This window comes from Acinonyx jubatus, chromosome B2 (genome assembly GCF_027475565.1).
Source record: "Acinonyx jubatus isolate Ajub_Pintada_27869175 chromosome B2, VMU_Ajub_asm_v1.0, whole genome shotgun sequence".
Taxonomy (NCBI): Eukaryota; Metazoa; Chordata; class Mammalia; order Carnivora; family Felidae; genus Acinonyx; species Acinonyx jubatus.
Genome location: NC_069385.1, coordinates 85297939 through 85315469, shown reverse-complemented (window position 1 = coordinate 85315469; position 17531 = coordinate 85297939). Strand labels below are relative to the sequence as shown.

The 17531-nt window shown below is 36.1% G+C and overlaps 1 protein-coding gene across 50 annotated transcripts in view; it reads left to right on the top strand.

The window, feature by feature from the left end:
• Positions 1 to 17009, top strand: part of RIMS1 (regulating synaptic membrane exocytosis 1) — a 486916-nt gene extending 469907 nt beyond the window's left edge. For all 50 annotated transcript variants that reach the window (XM_027057435.2, XM_027057431.2, XM_053222599.1 and 47 more), the window contains 5 exons: positions 6396 to 6534; positions 8767 to 8879; positions 12373 to 12474; positions 13286 to 13425; positions 14731 to 17009. In XM_027057435.2, coding sequence (XP_026913236.2) covers positions 6396 to 6534; positions 8767 to 8879; positions 12373 to 12474; positions 13286 to 13425; positions 14731 to 14949 — 713 coding nt within the window. In that variant the 3' untranslated portion in view covers positions 14950 to 17009. The remainder of the gene's footprint in view (positions 1 to 6395; positions 6535 to 8766; positions 8880 to 12372; positions 12475 to 13285; positions 13426 to 14730) is intronic.
• Positions 17010 to 17531: the final 522 nt, after the last annotated feature.

Here is a 17531-nt window from a genome sequence, read left to right as displayed (position 1 = left end):
TACTTAAACTGAATCACAAGTAAACTTCTGTTTGTCAGTCTCTCCTACTAGACAATGACATGGTTGGGGACAGTGCCTGTTTCCTGTCCACTCTTACATATGCAGTACTGGACCCAAAGCACTGAGAGAATAGTTTGATGAATAAGTAAACAAGGGAATAAATGATCAAAACATTAACTACAACAACTTTTCTTTTTAAAAACTTAACTAAATTTTGTCACTATACATATAAAAAATAGTTTTTATCACTGATCTCAGTTTCACTTTCAGGATAACCAAAACTACTCTGTAGTTTTTGTTTGTGAGGTAATAGGACATTACTGCATATATCTTTTGGATCGAACTGTTTAAGTGATATTCTGTTACCGATTTTTCAAATTAATTGATGAAAATTGACTATTCATTTGGCACTAGAGAATACTTTGATTGAAAGATGATTTATCAGACATTATCTGTGTTTATCCACCTTTCCAGCCAATAATATTAGATCTATAAATGTTTTGTCTTGCTCATGTAATCATTCCCAGCTGCATAGAAACAGGCTCTAATGTCACATATCTTTAAGAAAATAGATAACCTTCCCATATCCTGTGTGACTCTCCAAATACCACCTCTCATTCTCTCTTCTGACTGGCCATTCCTTTCAGTCCTACTACTTCACCAAATCTTCTCCTTTTGAAATCAGTGATCTCCATGGAGCCAAGCTCTATCATCACTTCTGTGTCTGTTTCTTACTAAAACTCTAAGTAGTAAACAACATTTATTTTTAATTCTAACACTTTATTCTTCTGATTTCTGCACCATGACACTTATCTATTTTTCCCCATGCCTTAAAAGGTCTTCCTTCATAGGCTCAATAGTCTTGATTTTCTTCTGGACCTCTAAATATGGAAGATACCATAGACTCCATTCTGTTTACTCTTTTTATCTCTATCTATACTTCCTCCCTATTACATTTAGTACTATAGATTTTAATTCCATCTGTATGCCAACATATCCTATCTAACTACCAACCTACCATTTTTCCAACCCTGACCTATCCCTCGTGGTCCTGATTCATACATGCACTTCCTACTTTACTCTCCACATGGCTATTTAGAAAGCCCCTCAAACATCCAAAAGAGAACTCATAATTTCCACCACTCATAATGAATTCCCCCTCCTTGCAGTAAATGACACTACTGTTCAACCAGTTATCCTTTTATAAAAACCTAGAAATTATTGATTTTTTTCTGAACCATTTATACATCTAGAGCAAGTGCTGTCCATTCCACTTCACAATATAATCAAAGCCTACCCTCTTCCCATATCTCCACTGCTGCTCCCTAACCGAAGCCACTATTCATCTCTTCTCAGGTAAGAAAGTAGCTTTCCCATCCTCCTCTGCTTCCATGTCTAGTTTCTACAATTCATTCTTCACACAACAGCTAGAATGATCCATTGAAAATGGAAATCAGATCATGGCCCTGCCCTATGACTCCCCACCACACTCAGCACAAATTCCAGGCTATTTTCCAGTAGGTTGTGCCCCACCAGCTCCTTCAGCCTCTTCCACTCCATCTTCTCCTTGTCCATCTTACTTCAATTTTCTATAGCTTCCACATACAGGCTGAGGAAGATCACTCTTCAGAGTCTTGCACCTATTCCTTCTCCCTGGATAACACTTCCTTTAGATCTTTGCATGGCTGGCTTCTATTTTACATTCCCAGAAGTGGGCTTCTCTGCCCAGCTGATCAAAAGTAACGCATCTACTGGGACAGTTTCTTCTGCTTTTTTTTTTCATGATTATTACCAATTCTAAAATTATCATAACTTATTTATATTAGTTTATTATAAGCACTATCCTGTCTTGTTACTGTTATAGCTGTAACACCTAGAAAAATGCCTATTATAGATATTGCTGCATAATGAGTATTTACAGAATGAATTAATAAGTCAGTGGGGTGTTTCTAAATATAGCATACATCTCTTAATATGAAAAGAGAAATAATGAATATGTAAATATGGCACATTCCACAACATTCTATGAGAGAAAGTTTCTTCAAAGCAAGAGAAAATAATTGCTCCCAAATGATAGGGATTTTACTAATTTTACATTGGTTTGTGAATATAGAGTATTAAAATAGTCTAGTTTTCTATTCCATTTGTTCTTTGTATGATACTTGGGATAGCAGTTTCAAGTCAAAGGTTTCACGTCATAATTTGATAGGAGACTTCATATCTTACCCAGGTTAATGATTCCTCAGTGGATACAAATAATTGGTAAATAATGGTGATATTATTTAGTGGTTTAATGTATTATATTGATATTTTTAAATTACATATATGTAACATATACGTATGCTATACTTACAATATATGTACAGAGATAGATAATTGTATACATTTGCACCTCTATACAATTTTTGTGATTTTAATTAAGTTTTTAAATATGAGAATATGTGCATGAAAATATATGTGTAGCTAAACCATTGTTCTGTTTGTAAAATAAGTAAGATTAGACTTTGTGTTTTCCTAAACTGGGGTATAAAGGAATGATCACAAGACTGAGATTCAGAAGATCTAATCCAGCTTTCTGCTGCTAACTAGCCTGACATTGAGCAAATCGTTATACTCACTAGAATGTAAGCTCCATTAGGGCAGGGATTTTTGTCTGTTATGTTCATTCCTGTATCACCAGCATCTGGAAAAGGTTGGGCTCAGCGTAAGTGCTCCACAAATAATTTTTTACATGAATTACACTTCTCCAAAATTAGTTTCCACATCTACAAAACAATGTTCTTTCCAACCCTTATATTCTAAATAACAATAAAGCTGTTATGAATTTAAATGAGACAAATTCATAGCTGGAACTGTTTATTCAGTTTTTACCTTGGCCTTTATAAAATTGTCTAGTTCATCAAAGCTCTTTTCAATGAATATTTATTAACATGAATAAGACGAGAGCTAATATCAGTCCATATTTGCTGTCTTCCAAAGGACAAAAAAACTCTAAAATTAAAATGTATCATTCAAACTCATAAAATTAAACAAGTGTAAAAGAAAGTTCAATAACCAACTTCTCAAATATTTCCTTAAAGTGTGCAGCATTTACGTTTTGGAATGTATTAAGTTTTAAGATTGCTCTAAGAAAGTTAAGACACCCTGTAAATGAACCTTTAAGAATACGTGATATTCCAATTACATAATATAAAAAAATTAATATTCACTTAAAATTTTTTTTCATTGAATATGTAATAAGTGGCAACCATGTGAAACCTGTGTTAGGAAATGATTGCCAACCTGATAGCCTACCCTCTGCTGTCAGCTGCGATGCCAGGTGTACACAAAGCCCTGAGATCTCTGGTGTTAGAGCCTCTTGGCCAGAGTCAACAACATTGGAAAGACTGCAGAGGGAACCTGTGTGCTACTGAGAAGACAGCAGCCCCCCTCCTGACCACCAATACTCAGAGGCTCCCTACCACAATCACCAGGACCAGTCCCACCATGGGTATTACTTCCCTGTTCCCTCATTGCCTGTATCCTTACTTCTTCCATACTGATGACTAATGAGACCCTGACCCCTTTACAATAAAGCCATTGCTGCTCTACCCTGTCACCCTCTATCCCTCCTTATCCTGCCTTTTTCCATAGCACTTATTACCAGGCATGTATTTATTTATTTGTTCATTGCCTTGCTTGTATACACACATACGCTAGAATGTAAGCTCCATGGCAGCAGGAAATTTGTCATTCATCAGTATATCTCCAGCACCAAGAATAGTGAATGACACATAGCAGGTGCCTAGTAAATATTTGTTGGATGGATGTGTGGGTGGGTGGTTAGACGGATGGATGGATAAATGAAAAATTTAATGAGTGAATAACCTGAACCTCCCCACTACTGATCCTCTTGACTGTCTCTCCTCTGTTCCCAGCATCACCTCACCATTTAGATGTAAAGGTTGCCCTCATTTTTCTAGCCATGATAATAAGAATTTGGTGTTCCGCCCTGGATTTATTGCTTCCTGTTGGTTTGGGTAAACATTTGCATAACTATGCTTGGCTCAGTTTGGTAATACATCCTTGGGGCTTGCCTTTACCCCTCAAGTGGGACCCAGCCAGTATGTGTGTGTGAATGAAGTGTTGCCCCACCATAATGACTTCATAAAGGAACTACATCTGAGAAGGAGGCACAGTATATAAATAAATCAATATACAAATAAATAAAAACAGCACTAGGATGTCAATAAATGAAGTCACTGCCTTCAGTAAGTGTACACATTCTACAATGACAAGTCAAATAGGCAAGACAGAGACTAGAAAGGGGAAAGGTAGAAAATTCCTGAGCCTTAGGTGGGAAAATAGGTACATCTGTTGGTACCTATTTGGTACCAACCAACAGAATGTTGGTAGGAGTGATTTAAACTATTATCATGTTTCTAAATGGCAATTTAGAAAAAGCTATTAAGATTAAATGGATTTGTACCCTTTCACTAGCATTCAGCTTCTAGAAATATGTTCTATAAAAACTCTCCTGTAACAACTGGAAACATCCCAAGTACTCATCAACATGGGCATGCATGGTTTAATTATGAGATCACATAACAGTGCAGTCATTAAAAAGAATAAATATAGACATGTTTGTATTATAGATATATTAAATGGAATGAGGAAATTGCACATTAGTATGTGTGGTGTGATCCTGGTATTGAGTTTATACCAGTGTTCTAGATACTATGGATAACAGTGAGCAGTATTCACAATGTCCCTCTCCTCATAGAGATTAAATTCTAACTGGGGAACAGACAACAAACAAACAAATAGAAGTTTAATGGCAGAGTAGTGCTATGAAGACATACAAAGCATGGCAAGGAGATAAAAAGTGATGAGGACTAGAAAAATCCTCTCTGAGGGGGTGACACTGGCACAGAGACCTGAATAAAGTGAGGGAGCAAGACAAGAAAATCAGAAGGAAAGACAGTAAGGAAAACAGGCCCTGAGCAGCATGCTTGGAGTGCTCAAGAAAATGCAGGAAGACTGTGTGACTGGAGAGCAGTGATCATGGGGATGAGAGGCAGAGTGTGAGTTGGAGAGGTAGCCAGGGGCCATATTATGTGGCATTTTATGGGCCATTGTGACAATTTCAGATTTTCTTTTAATTTTGATGATAAACCAGCACAAGATCTTGAGCAAGGGAATAACATATTCAGAATTGTGTTTTTAAGGAACTGCTGTGGCTTTTACGTAGAGAATATTCAGCATTGAGTCCATATCGTAAAACCAATTATATCTTTTATTAGACAATCTACAAAAGGATTGCAGTGACCAAAAATGAGAGGAAAATATGCAAACTTTCATATGGTGTATTTAGGAGTGTTTTGGGGCACCTGCTTCAGAGAGGTTTTATGAGGGTTGAAGAGTTTATGTGTGTATACACATACAGTAGTTAATGTATACAGTTATACATATAGAGCATTTTTTCATATATTAATGGGTATTAAATGATACTATGTGAAAACCTGAAAGAAAACCAGAAATACACATCAAATGTTCAGATGGAAAAAGTGTGGCAGGTATTAAAAGTCTGTCTAACTTTTCGGTATTGTTCTAACCAAAAAAATGTTTTGGAATTTCATTTTTATGCTATGAATAGACTGCTGGTTAGTGCATTTCAAAGTGGTTTGAAGAAGTTGCTCTGAATTTAGAGTTTAAAAAAATGATCAGCCATTGTAATTCACAATGCAGAAAGAGACTCACACTCAAAACTGCCAGTAAGAAATGATTCAGCTCAGTTCAAAAGCCAGGAGACAGCAATAAAGCCTTGGAGTTAATACCTGTTCTACCTACATAGGTATCCTTATATGCCATCTCAAATGAGATCATGTATGTTAACTTGTTTCAAAAATCATTAAATACTACTGTTTATTTTTATGGGATTGCTGATACATGGCCAAAACTGGTATTTTTCACGCTTAGTCCGCTGTGCCTCATCTCCTTTAAAGGACAAGGCCCATTCATTTAGCTCTATTCCCACATATTTGGAACATTCCAGATTGGGAATGTTCCTTTTAGGTTGTTCAACATTATATTTCCCCATAATGCAGTCCAGTGCCAAATCCAACTTTTTATTGAAGTTGATAACTTGAGCAGCAGTAATACAATGAGTTCATTTTGGTTCACTGAGATTCAGGCAGTCTCTGGAACAGGGGCAGTGGTCTCCCTTCCACTGCTACCCCTCTTGGCCAAAGCATATTGTCGGCAAAGAGATTTAGCTAATCAGATTATTCTCTTAGACTCTTTTCCTGAGTAAACTTTCAATTATATGCATAATTGTTTAATTTGCAGAATCAACCAGTATCCCGGGAGAAATTGTCTAAACAGGACTTAGAGTTTCTTGTATTTTCTCTTGTCAGAGTCAGGCCACAAGAAGTTAAAAAGCACCATACAGAGAAGCACAGAAACAGGAATGGCAGCCGAAATGAGGAAGATGGTAAGGCAACCAAGTCGAGAGTCTACTGACGGCAGCATCAACAGTTATAGCTCCGAGGGAAAGTAAGTGAACAAAGCCACCAATGTTTATGGTGCAGCTTATTCCTTTTTTTTTTAATGTCTACTTATTTAAAAATTTTTTTTCAGTGTTTGTTTATTTTTGAGAGAGAGAGACAGAGCATGAGTAGGGAAGGGGCAGAGAGAGGGAGACACAGAATTCAAAGCAGGCTCCAGGCTCTGAGCCGCCAGCACAGAGCCCGACGCGGGGCTCAAACCCACAAACCGTGAGATCATGACCTGGGCCAAAGTTGGACGCCCAACCAACTGAGCCACCCAGGCACCCCTAAAGTTTATTTTACTTGGGGGGGGGGGTGAGGAAGGGGCAGAGAGAGGGAGAGAGATAATCCCAAGCAGATTCTGTGCTGGCAGCGCAGAGTCCCATGTGGGGCTCAAAGTCACAAAACCACGATATCATAACCTGAGCCAAAACCAAGAGTTGGATGCTTAACCAACTGAGCCACCCAGACACCCCTCAATTAAAATTCAGACTCTTGATTTTGGCTCAGGTCATGATCCCTGGGTCGTGAGATCAAGCCCCACATTGGGCTCCCCACTGAGCATGGAGCCTGCTTGGGATTCTCTTTTTCTTCCTCTGTCCCTTCCCTGCTCACCCTCTCTCTCAAAATAAATAAACATTTTAAAAAATTAAATAAAATTTAGAAGTGAAAATTAATTTCCCATATTCCTACTTTTCTCCAAACTATTTTGGGTTCTGAGTAAGTCTAACACTCTCATAATAGGAACTTACATTTTTTTGTTTTTAAAACATCACTCTTTTTTACCTTAGGAAAAGATCTCAAAATTTATCTTCCTCATTATTTTTGTGTAAAGAGTTTTAGTTATTTTTGAAATTAATCATGAAAAAATATAGCTAGATTTGTGTTTTACTTACTTGGTCTGCTTTTACATATAGATCCTGCAAAAAATCCTGCATTTCTCTATGCTTGAGAATTTTTCTGGTAAAACCAAACCTTTACTGAGGTGATAGATCTTACAATTAAGTAATTATTATTCTGCAGTGGGTTACTTGGAGATTGTGTGCAAATTTTCCTAGAATTATTCATTTATTGCCATTCAAAAATCTCATTTATCAATCTAATAGTAGTAATTTATTTTACTGGAATCGTTTTGTTCTGTTTAGAAAATGAAATAAAATTATGCCAAGTTAATGATCATGCTATGTTTACCCATTCCTGAAACTATTAAGTCCGTTTATTTGATCAAATGATTGGTATGCATCCTCCCAGCAACATATAGCTAAGAGCAAAAATCAGCAGGCATGAAAGTTATAGAGATAAACTTGCTGACAAAATGCCAATATTTGATGAAATACGGTAATGTGACATACAAATGAAAGACCAGAGACAATATTTTCTGATATAAAATTAATAAATCAAATAATATTTACCTCCACCTGAATAAGCCACTTAACCTCTCATAGATTGATTTTCGTGGTCTCTGGGTGTGATAATAAATTTGTGCTCTAATTCCCTTGATTGTGAGGAAGTAATATGTGAAAAAGCACATTGGGAATAACAAATCCCTACAGAAATGTGCTTATTCAAAAACTACTCATTGAAGGCCAGATATGTAGCAAGCATGGTTCTTGGTACATGGACAAATCAATAAACAAGAAGGGCACAGTCACTCTCTGCTGGAGCTTACAGCCCAGGGAGTTCAGGTAGTCATGGGGTAGTAAGCAATGGACATATTCTAATCAATTCTTTTCCACTTGAACTAAATAAAAATATCAGATAATATAAAAATGTAGTTCATTAAAAAATGAATAAACATTTTTATTTGTAAATAAGAATTTGTACTTTGCTATGATATTTATTGAAGAAATTATCAGGCATTTTTTTTTAATTTAGCATTGTTACTTAATGTTCATGAGCAATTATTTATGTAGGGTTCATCATATAAAAATTTACATCTTATATTTTATGTCAATAATATACTTATGGAGGGACTTGTATTTTTAAGTGTCCAGAAAACTTAGTATATTAAAACTATAAGCCATCCTGAATATAACATCAGCTCTTAACTTGAGAGTTTATTTAGACCTTTTCTCAGTCAGTGCTGGGCTTCGCTTGGTTCAGGGGCAATGAATGCAAAGAATCACAAAGTAAGTTGTCCAATATTTATGATTCATGATCAGAATTAGTAGTCATATGGACACTAATGAAATGAATTCTAGGAGATCTAATGTTTTGATTTTTGTCCTTTTGCTAATAGCTTAATATTTCCTGGAGTACGACTAGGAGCAGACAGTCAATTCAGTGATTTTCTTGATGGACTGGGACCAGCTCAGCTTGTTGGCCGCCAAACCCTTGCTACCCCTGCAATGGGTAAGAATCACTTCTTTACCCCACAGGAAAACTGATGTTTCATTATTGACAAAGTCATTTAAAGCATCTAGTAGTAATATAAGTGAGAAGCAACATTTTAGGGTATTTCTGGTTTCAAATGACTATTCTAATTTCTAATGCATGTTTCTAACTTGAGACATTATACAAAACAAAGTTAGTCAAAAATCTTTGAATTTATCAGAAAACTCTGTCAAGACAGAGTAAGGATAGTATTTCACAGCCTGGAAAGACAAGTGGATCCTTCAGTAAAGGATGTTGGCTTAACTGTTTCACTAAGCAAAAAAAGATTAATGAAATTGCCTCCCTACTTAAGAACTTAAAAAAAATATTTTAGACTGAATTATAAAGGAGAAATTGGGTAGAGAAAGACCCTAGAAAATACTGACAAACACTTACATTAATGTTTCTATGCTCTTGGGAGTGGAAAAGAACGTCTAAAGGATCAAACCAAAGCCAGATAAATTGAAAACTTCTACTATAAAAAAAACCCTAAATTAAGTTAAAAGAAAAATGATGAATGGAGAAAATTACATGTAACATGCACAACAGATATTCCCCTGAAGAACATGAGATTGCAGCTTGCAAGGGCCCAAAGAATACTCAGCAAAATGCATGAAAGTAGGTCACCACAAAGGCATATCATCATGGAATTTCACAACACCAGAGATTAATAGAAAATTCTACAAGTTTCCTAAGAAGAAAGATAATTCTATATAAAACTATCAAAAAATCAGGGGTTCCTGGGTGGCTCAGTCGGTTGAGCATCCATCTTTGGCTCAGGTCATGATCTCATGGTTTGTCGGTTCGAGCCTGATGTCAGGCTTTGTGCTGACAGCTCAGAGCCTGCCTTGGATTCTCTGTCTCCCTCTCTCTCTGCCCCTTCCCTGCCCACTCTCTCTCTCAGTATAAACACCAAAAAAATCAGATTTCCACTGGACTCTTCAATAATAATATTGGAAGCCAGAAGACCACTGCATATTACGTTCAAAATTCTGAGTAACAGTTGATTTCCAATGTAGAGTACAATAGCCAGCCAAGTTATCACGTAAGTTTCAGGCTGGAATAAAAACACACTGACAGGGGGCACCTGGGTGGCGCAGTCAGTTAAGCGTCCGACTTCAGCCAGGTCACGATCTCGCGGTCCGTGAGTTCAAGCCCCGTGTCAGGCTCTGGGCTGATGGCTCAGAGCCTGAAGCCTGTTTCCGATCCTGTGTCTCCCTCTCTCTCTGCCCCTCCCCCGTTCATGCTCTGTCTCTCTCTGTCCCAAAAATAAATAAACGTTGAAAAAAAAAATTAAAAAAAAAAAAAACAACACACTGACAAGAATGGTGTCAAAACATTTTGCTCATACACAACATTGCTCATAAAGTTACTGGAGGATATACCTCAACAAAATGAACTAAGTAAATTAAAACAAGTTGAGAACTAAAAAAGAAAGAAAAGATCCAGTAAATGAATGCTTCAGTACAAGAGAAAAACGGTTGGGATATCCAATATGATAGTGAAGGAAAAGTTAAAGATAACAATTGCAACAAACTTTAAAAACAGTTTGTCCAAAGGGTAACATGTCAGAATCCATAAGATAAAATCTAAGAACACCTAATGTGCTTGATTTTATGGAAGAAGTAAACAACCAGGAGAGAATAAGGGGTTGAATTAATGATACATACATAAAAATGTAAGCAAATGCTTTTTAAAAAGACACTTATTAAATAGGGAAAAGAAAGAGCTGTCCAAGAAATGAGAATTAACCACAGTATTCTAGTTCACTCATTTCTAAATAATGTTATGTAATCATAGTTATATAGACTAATATTGGAATAATGGAATGACAGAAAGTGTCAATATATGGTGGTGAAGGAAGGCAGTGAGAGAGGTTGAAGTTAGAAACTAATAATAATATCTAAAAGCGAAAAACATAGGAAAATGCCTTACAAATTTAGTATTTATAAATAGGGAGGCAAATGCCAAACAGTTAAAAAATTTTTCACATAAAAATATTAAAAATCTTGAAAGCAGTGATCTTCGGAAGGCAAGAAGTTGAGAGAATGGGAATCTTTTATACTAATAAATAGGCTTATATAACAGTTTGACTCTTTAAACTGTGGGTGTATGTGATTAAAACAAAAACCAAAGAGACATGTGGGACCTGAGTCTAAAACAGAGTTATAAAAGTAATGGTTCTCAATCCAGAACCACAAAGTTGATCAGCTGACCTAGCAAATGAAGAGAATTCACAACTGAGAAAATGAAGATTATTTAGCTAAGGAAAAATTAGAAATTATTAATTTTAAGAAATAAAGTATCATATCAATCAGAAAATGATGAACACCTTAGTAAACATGGGCAAAGGATATGAACAGGCAAGACAAGAGAAAGAATACAAACTGAAAATACTTAGACATATGTTCAGCCTGTCTATTAAAGAAATGCAAATTATAAATTTTAAACCATCAGATTGACAAAAATTAGACATATTGCTAATACCACTATTAGTGGGTGTGCAATATGGAAAAACAGATACTTCTGATGGTAGTACAAACTGGCACAATCTTTCTGAAGGATACTTGGCAACATACATAGAATTTTTACTGTCCATTCAATTAGACCCCATATTTAAAAATCTGGGAATTTATGCTCAAGAGATAATTGACCAAGTGTGCAAAAATTCTCTATAAAGCTGTTCATTCCAGTGCTATTTATAATAGCAACAATGTAGATAGTCTATATTTCCATCAACGGGGATCTGGTTAAACAAGTAATGACATATCCATTCACTGGTCCATCTAGTCAATAAATTAAGGATGCATGGTCATGATAGAGATGATAGATAGATGGGTGGGTAGGTAGGTAGGTAGGTAGGTAGGTAGATAGGTAGGTAGGTAAGATAGATAGATAGATAGATAGATAGATAGATAGATAGATAGATAGGGATAGGTAGGTAGGTAGATAGATGTAGGTAGGTAGGTAGATAGGAGAGAGAGGGAGGGGGAGCAGGAGGGAGGGAGGGAGGGAGGAAGGAAGGAATAGATCAAAGGAGTACTTTCTCTTAAAGAGAAAGTACTTCTAAGATGGGATATTCACCAAAACATTAATAGTGTTCTTCTCTAGATAATGGAAATATAGATAATTATACTTTTTTACCAAGAAGTATTATATATTAGATGATAAAAAGGATAAGAAATCTTATTAGCATATAAGAATAACTTAAATTCAGTATTGTTGTAATTAACTGATTTATAAACTAATATGAAACTCATAACATGGATTAGTACCAGAAAAATGAAGAGAAACATTTCAAAACCTGATTTGGAGGAAGGGGAAGAAAAGTGGGATCAGGAAACTCTAAATATTAGGGTTTTTTATCAAGATCATGAAGATCATAATTTGGAGTCTATTATTATATACCTCTGTTTTTAACTGCATGTAACTGCAAAGAAGCTGAAACATTTTGTTTCCCCTCCACTTGCAGGTGACATACAAATTGGAATGGAGGATAAAAAGGGCCAATTAGAAGTTGAAGTTATTAGAGCACGAAGCCTCACACAAAAACCTGGTTCGAAGTCTACACCTGGTAAGGAAAGGTCGTACTGAGTTTGCACAAGAGAATCTGACATAAGCAAAAAAATCCAAGTATTTGCTGCATTTGAATTCTATAGGCTCTTGTTTTGCATCATCTGATTGATTAAAAAGACAGCTTTTCTGTATTCTTTGATTCTATAAAGATGGATCTGGGTTTTCCTTGCACAATTATACTGTCAAAGTCTAAGTAAGGAGTATTATCAAGTTAATTTTTTTCTGCACATTTACAAATGAATTTTTTTTTAGTTCCAATCATAAAAAAGAAACAGTGAGCTTTTATTGTATTTATATATTATTATATTTATAATGTGAACTGTAGGGGCTCCTGGGAGGCTCAGCCAGTTACGTGTACGACTTCGGCTTAGGTCGTGATCTTGTGGTTTGTGAGTTTGAACCCCATGTCAGGCTCTGTGCTGACAGTTCAGGGACTGGAGCCTGCTTCAGATCCTGTGTCTCCCTCTCTCTCTGACCCTCCCCCATTCGTGCTCTGTTTCTCTCTCAAAAATAAACAAAAACATTAAAAAAATTATTTTTAATGTGAACTGTAATGCCAGCTATACCCCAGGTCACTCAGTCTTAGGTTAATTCCACATACATTTACTTGAAATGAGGAAAATGACAGTGATGGTAACAAAAGAGTTTTAAGGAATAGAATTTATGGAGCACGGGAAAGTTAAAATGATGTAAATAGTCAAGAGAAACTTTCAATAAGCAATCTCTAATTCTCTAATAAAGCATTCTCTAATGAAATCAGTTAAACTTGAAGGATTAACTTCTTATATGTTAATGTCACCTTTGTTCAGCTCCTTATGTCAAAGTGTATCTTTTGGAAAACGGGGCCTGTATAGCCAAGAAGAAGACAAGAATTGCGCGAAAAACCCTTGATCCTTTGTATCAGCAGTCCCTGGTTTTTGACGAAAGTCCACAGGGTAAAGTTCTTCAGGTAGGTAAAAGTTTGTTTGACTTTTTACATTGTAATGTCCACATTATCCATATAAACACTGAAGAGTGGCCAAACATGAAGAGCACAAATTTCAGTAAGGAGAAATGCAGGGTAACATCCTTGAGTAGAAAAAAACAAATTGTTAATTTACAATATAAATAATATGTAGTATTAAAAAAATATCTGGTGGATGTAATAGATAATACAAAGTTTATTTTCTCTCCCTTCTTTTTTTCCTTCTCTCCATCATCTCCTTCTGCTTTTACCCTGCCTCCCACAGCCCCTCTTCTCAATAGGTAGGTAGGTAGGTAGGTAATCAAGGCAAATGATGCTGATAATTTATTGAGCATTACTATGTGCCAGACATGGGATACAAAGAAGAAGCAAGGAAAGAGAATATTCAGGACTGGTGAATGTCAGATGCATTGTTAAGTAATTACATGCATTATTTCTTTTAAACACTTTATCTACTGTGTATATAAAATACCATTATCCCCCTTTTAAAGATTATGTATGAGGATCACAGAGATTAAATAATTTGACAAAATTACTCAGCACATTGGAAAGGCAGGTTTCACCACTCCTGCCTGTGTGAAGCAGGTGAATGAATTCAGTTGAGAACGTCTCCAGATGACCAAAGGATTAGAAAATAGAACCTTAGGAGTAAGTATAATGAAATGAGTGCTTATCTGACACCAACAGGAGTTGGCCCACATTGTGCTATAAGCTCACTATAAGCTATAAGCTCACTGATTTATTAACCATCTTTTCAAATCAGAATTGTCAGGCAAATGCTCAAAAGGAGCCAGCTTACAATTATTTTTCAACCTTCACTAACAAGTACATAATATAAAAGAAATTTAATGAATATTTTCATTCTTTATACATACTCCTTCATATACACACTCTACCATACACCGAATTGCATTGTTTTGCCCTAACTTGTACAAATTTTAGTTTTTCATATCACTATGGCCCTATACATCACTTACCAGATAGTCATTACTAAAGAAAGTATTGAATGTATATATAAACAAACTTGTATATGTATTTCTTTACCATGGTTTATGTAGCTAATATCCCTCATTGACTATGGAAACATTAGTTGCTTTCTATCTAATCTAAAAATTACTGTGAAGTATCTCTTTGAGCACCTGTATGTTAATCTCTATCTGTTCCTCCTCCTTAGTGTCAGTTATATTCATTTCATCTCATTCATTGACCCACTTTTGCAGAATAGTTGCTTTCAGTTCTTCAAATATGAAAGAAACATTAGAGTTTTATTGCATTTCTCTGTCTCTGCAGGTCATTGTCTGGGGGGACTATGGCAGAATGGACCATAAATGCTTTATGGGTGTGGCTCAAATCTTGTTGGAAGAACTCGATCTATCCAGTATGGTAATCGGATGGTACAAGTTGTTCCCACCATCATCCCTGGTGGACCCCACACTGACTCCCCTAACGCGCCGGGCTTCCCAGTCATCTCTGGAAAGTTCAACTGGGCCTCCCTGCATCCGCTCATAGTGAACTCCTACCAGAGTCATTCCAGTGAAACTCTACCTTTCAGGATAATAATCTGAACCAGATATTTCATGATCAAAAAAGCATTGTTGGAGACAGACAATCAACTTGTGTTTTGCCTGTAGTAGTTTTTCAATATGTCCCACTCGTTGTTTAAAACCTGGCTTCATATGACAGAACAAGGCAGTCTATCAAATTACAGTAAGAGTCAACATGCTAGTGAGAGTCACTGATGCTTCTAACAAACAGAAAAAGAGGAAACTTCAAATTCACACACACCAAATTGAACAAACTGGAAACTCTCACTCTGTGAAAAGTTGTATTTTACACGTTTGTGCACAGACCACAAGCAGTGTTATTTCCCTGGTGTTTAAGAAGTTCTGTTTTTTGTGTGTTTTGTTTATTTGTGCATTATTTGTTGGGTTTTGGTTTCTTGAATTGTTTTGCTTTATTTTTCATTGTATATGTTATTTCCACTAGTTTTTGGACATGTCACGACAAGCCTCATGATGCTTACAAAGACCCTTCCTTTCTTTTCCCAAAAGCACTAAAAAAGGGCTGAAATAGTCTCTGTGGCATCTCCCCAAAGTGTTCAGCAACTAGGCAAGATGAGGCCAATGAAAGATTTCACTGGCTTTCATTTTATAATTTTTCAAAGTCTTATGTGTGCAAACCCAGAAAACAAAAATTCATCTTCTAAAATAATCATAGAATCACTTTTTTTAAATGAGAGCATACCTGTTTGTGTTCTAAAACATTAATTTACTTTTTCCATCGTTTTTCATGGAAGACTTTTAGAGAAGTCAATCTGCAACTAATGCTGGGAACTAAAACTAACCACATAATTGTACTTTGGAAATACTCCTTGTAGTAACTTTTTCTTCCTGATATCCCCAAAAATAAGTATATGCTCATGTGTATAAACTATACTTTTGACTTCCCAAAATGGTGACTAGAAATGGATTTGAGCCTAAGACACTTTCAGCTATGCCCAGGCTTCTCGGCCATGTCTCAGTGTAGACATACCCATCTGCCCTGGAAAGAGCATGGTATGAGCTGTCCAATATTCCACTGGAAATTCCAGTTGAAATATTCTGCACTAAAGTAATGTTTTTATCAAATTTTAGTTTACATTTCTTTGAGATTGATGCAAGCACAAAAGCTTGATTTTTTAATGCAAAATATCCTACTTTTGGGGGGAAAATAAAACAAGTCAAATTTCAACTTGCATTTTCATTTGAGTTTTTCTTGGCCTTGAATTTCCCTTGTGACATTCTGTATATGTGCTACACACTGCAGACTCTGCAGGTGCATTGATACGTTCTCCCTCCTTTTATGAGTCATTCAACTTTTGTGATCACACAAATAGAGCAGCATGACTTGGAACTGTTCAAAGCTGCATGCACGTTTTTTTTAAAAAAAATGAAAAAATGAAAAAAAACCCCAAAAGGTTATTTAATAATGTATGTTAGTTCCACATTAGGACAGCTTGTATGTTGCATGTACTTGTACAGTTTGCTCGTTAATTACTATACTGAAATAACCAAGAAATCTAAGCCATCCATTTTTGTTATAGACATTTTGCAGGTTTTAGCCAGACTCCGTATGTGAGTTTGGGGTGAAATGTCTATAGATGGACTTTATTTTTTACCCTCTGGAAAACGTGATGTAGTATGGACCAAATTCCTTCTAATAAATATTTTGGTGTAGATTCCTACTGTGGGGCTGTAACACATGTAGACACTGTGTACACACTAGGTTTTAATCCATAGACATACTGCCTGCACCAAGTGAATTATTTATTATTATTTACACATGCCAGAATTATCTGCCCATCATTCCACAGGGCACAGATTGACCACTACTCACCATGCTGAGCAGGAAGAACTGAAGCATTGGTGCACTTCTACTAGATTCCGTTCTGTCTTAGTGGCCAACAATCAACTAACTATAATTGGGTAGTATCTTTCTATTTTGACCACTTGTCTTAACACTCCCCTGTGCTTTTAAAATGAACAACTCATGTATGTAAACATGTTTAATAAAATTTACTTTTCATGTCAGTTGGTAGCCATCTGTGTTCTATGTTTTGCCAGATTTCCATTGTGGGTTCTATGGTGCAAAATGGGAGCCAGATCATGGGAAAGGGAGGCTGGGATTTGTTGTCTGCTGTGGGCATTTGACTTGACTTGTCACTGCACTATATATGTCTTAATCTACACCCAAAGGGTACTTTGCATCACATACGAGTTTTCACTTTGTCAGCCTGTCTAAGTGAGCACATGACTATACTTCTGAAAAGTGGCATTATTAAGAACAATAAATCTCAGTAAGAATCAAATGGAAGGTTGTTTTTCTGCTGCTGTTTGAGTGTGCAAATAAAAGAGACAACTCTATTGTCAAATTGCTGAATCATTTCCAGTTATGTGACATATCAAAATATTAATTTCTGTGTCTCTCATCAAAGCATCTGGCTCCTCTTTCCATCTTTTCTTTCTGAACCCCTGACTGATTTGTAGACCTTTGCCTTAGAGTAGGCCAACTTAACAAACCAAGCAAGCCATTAAGTTATCTTCAGCAGAATC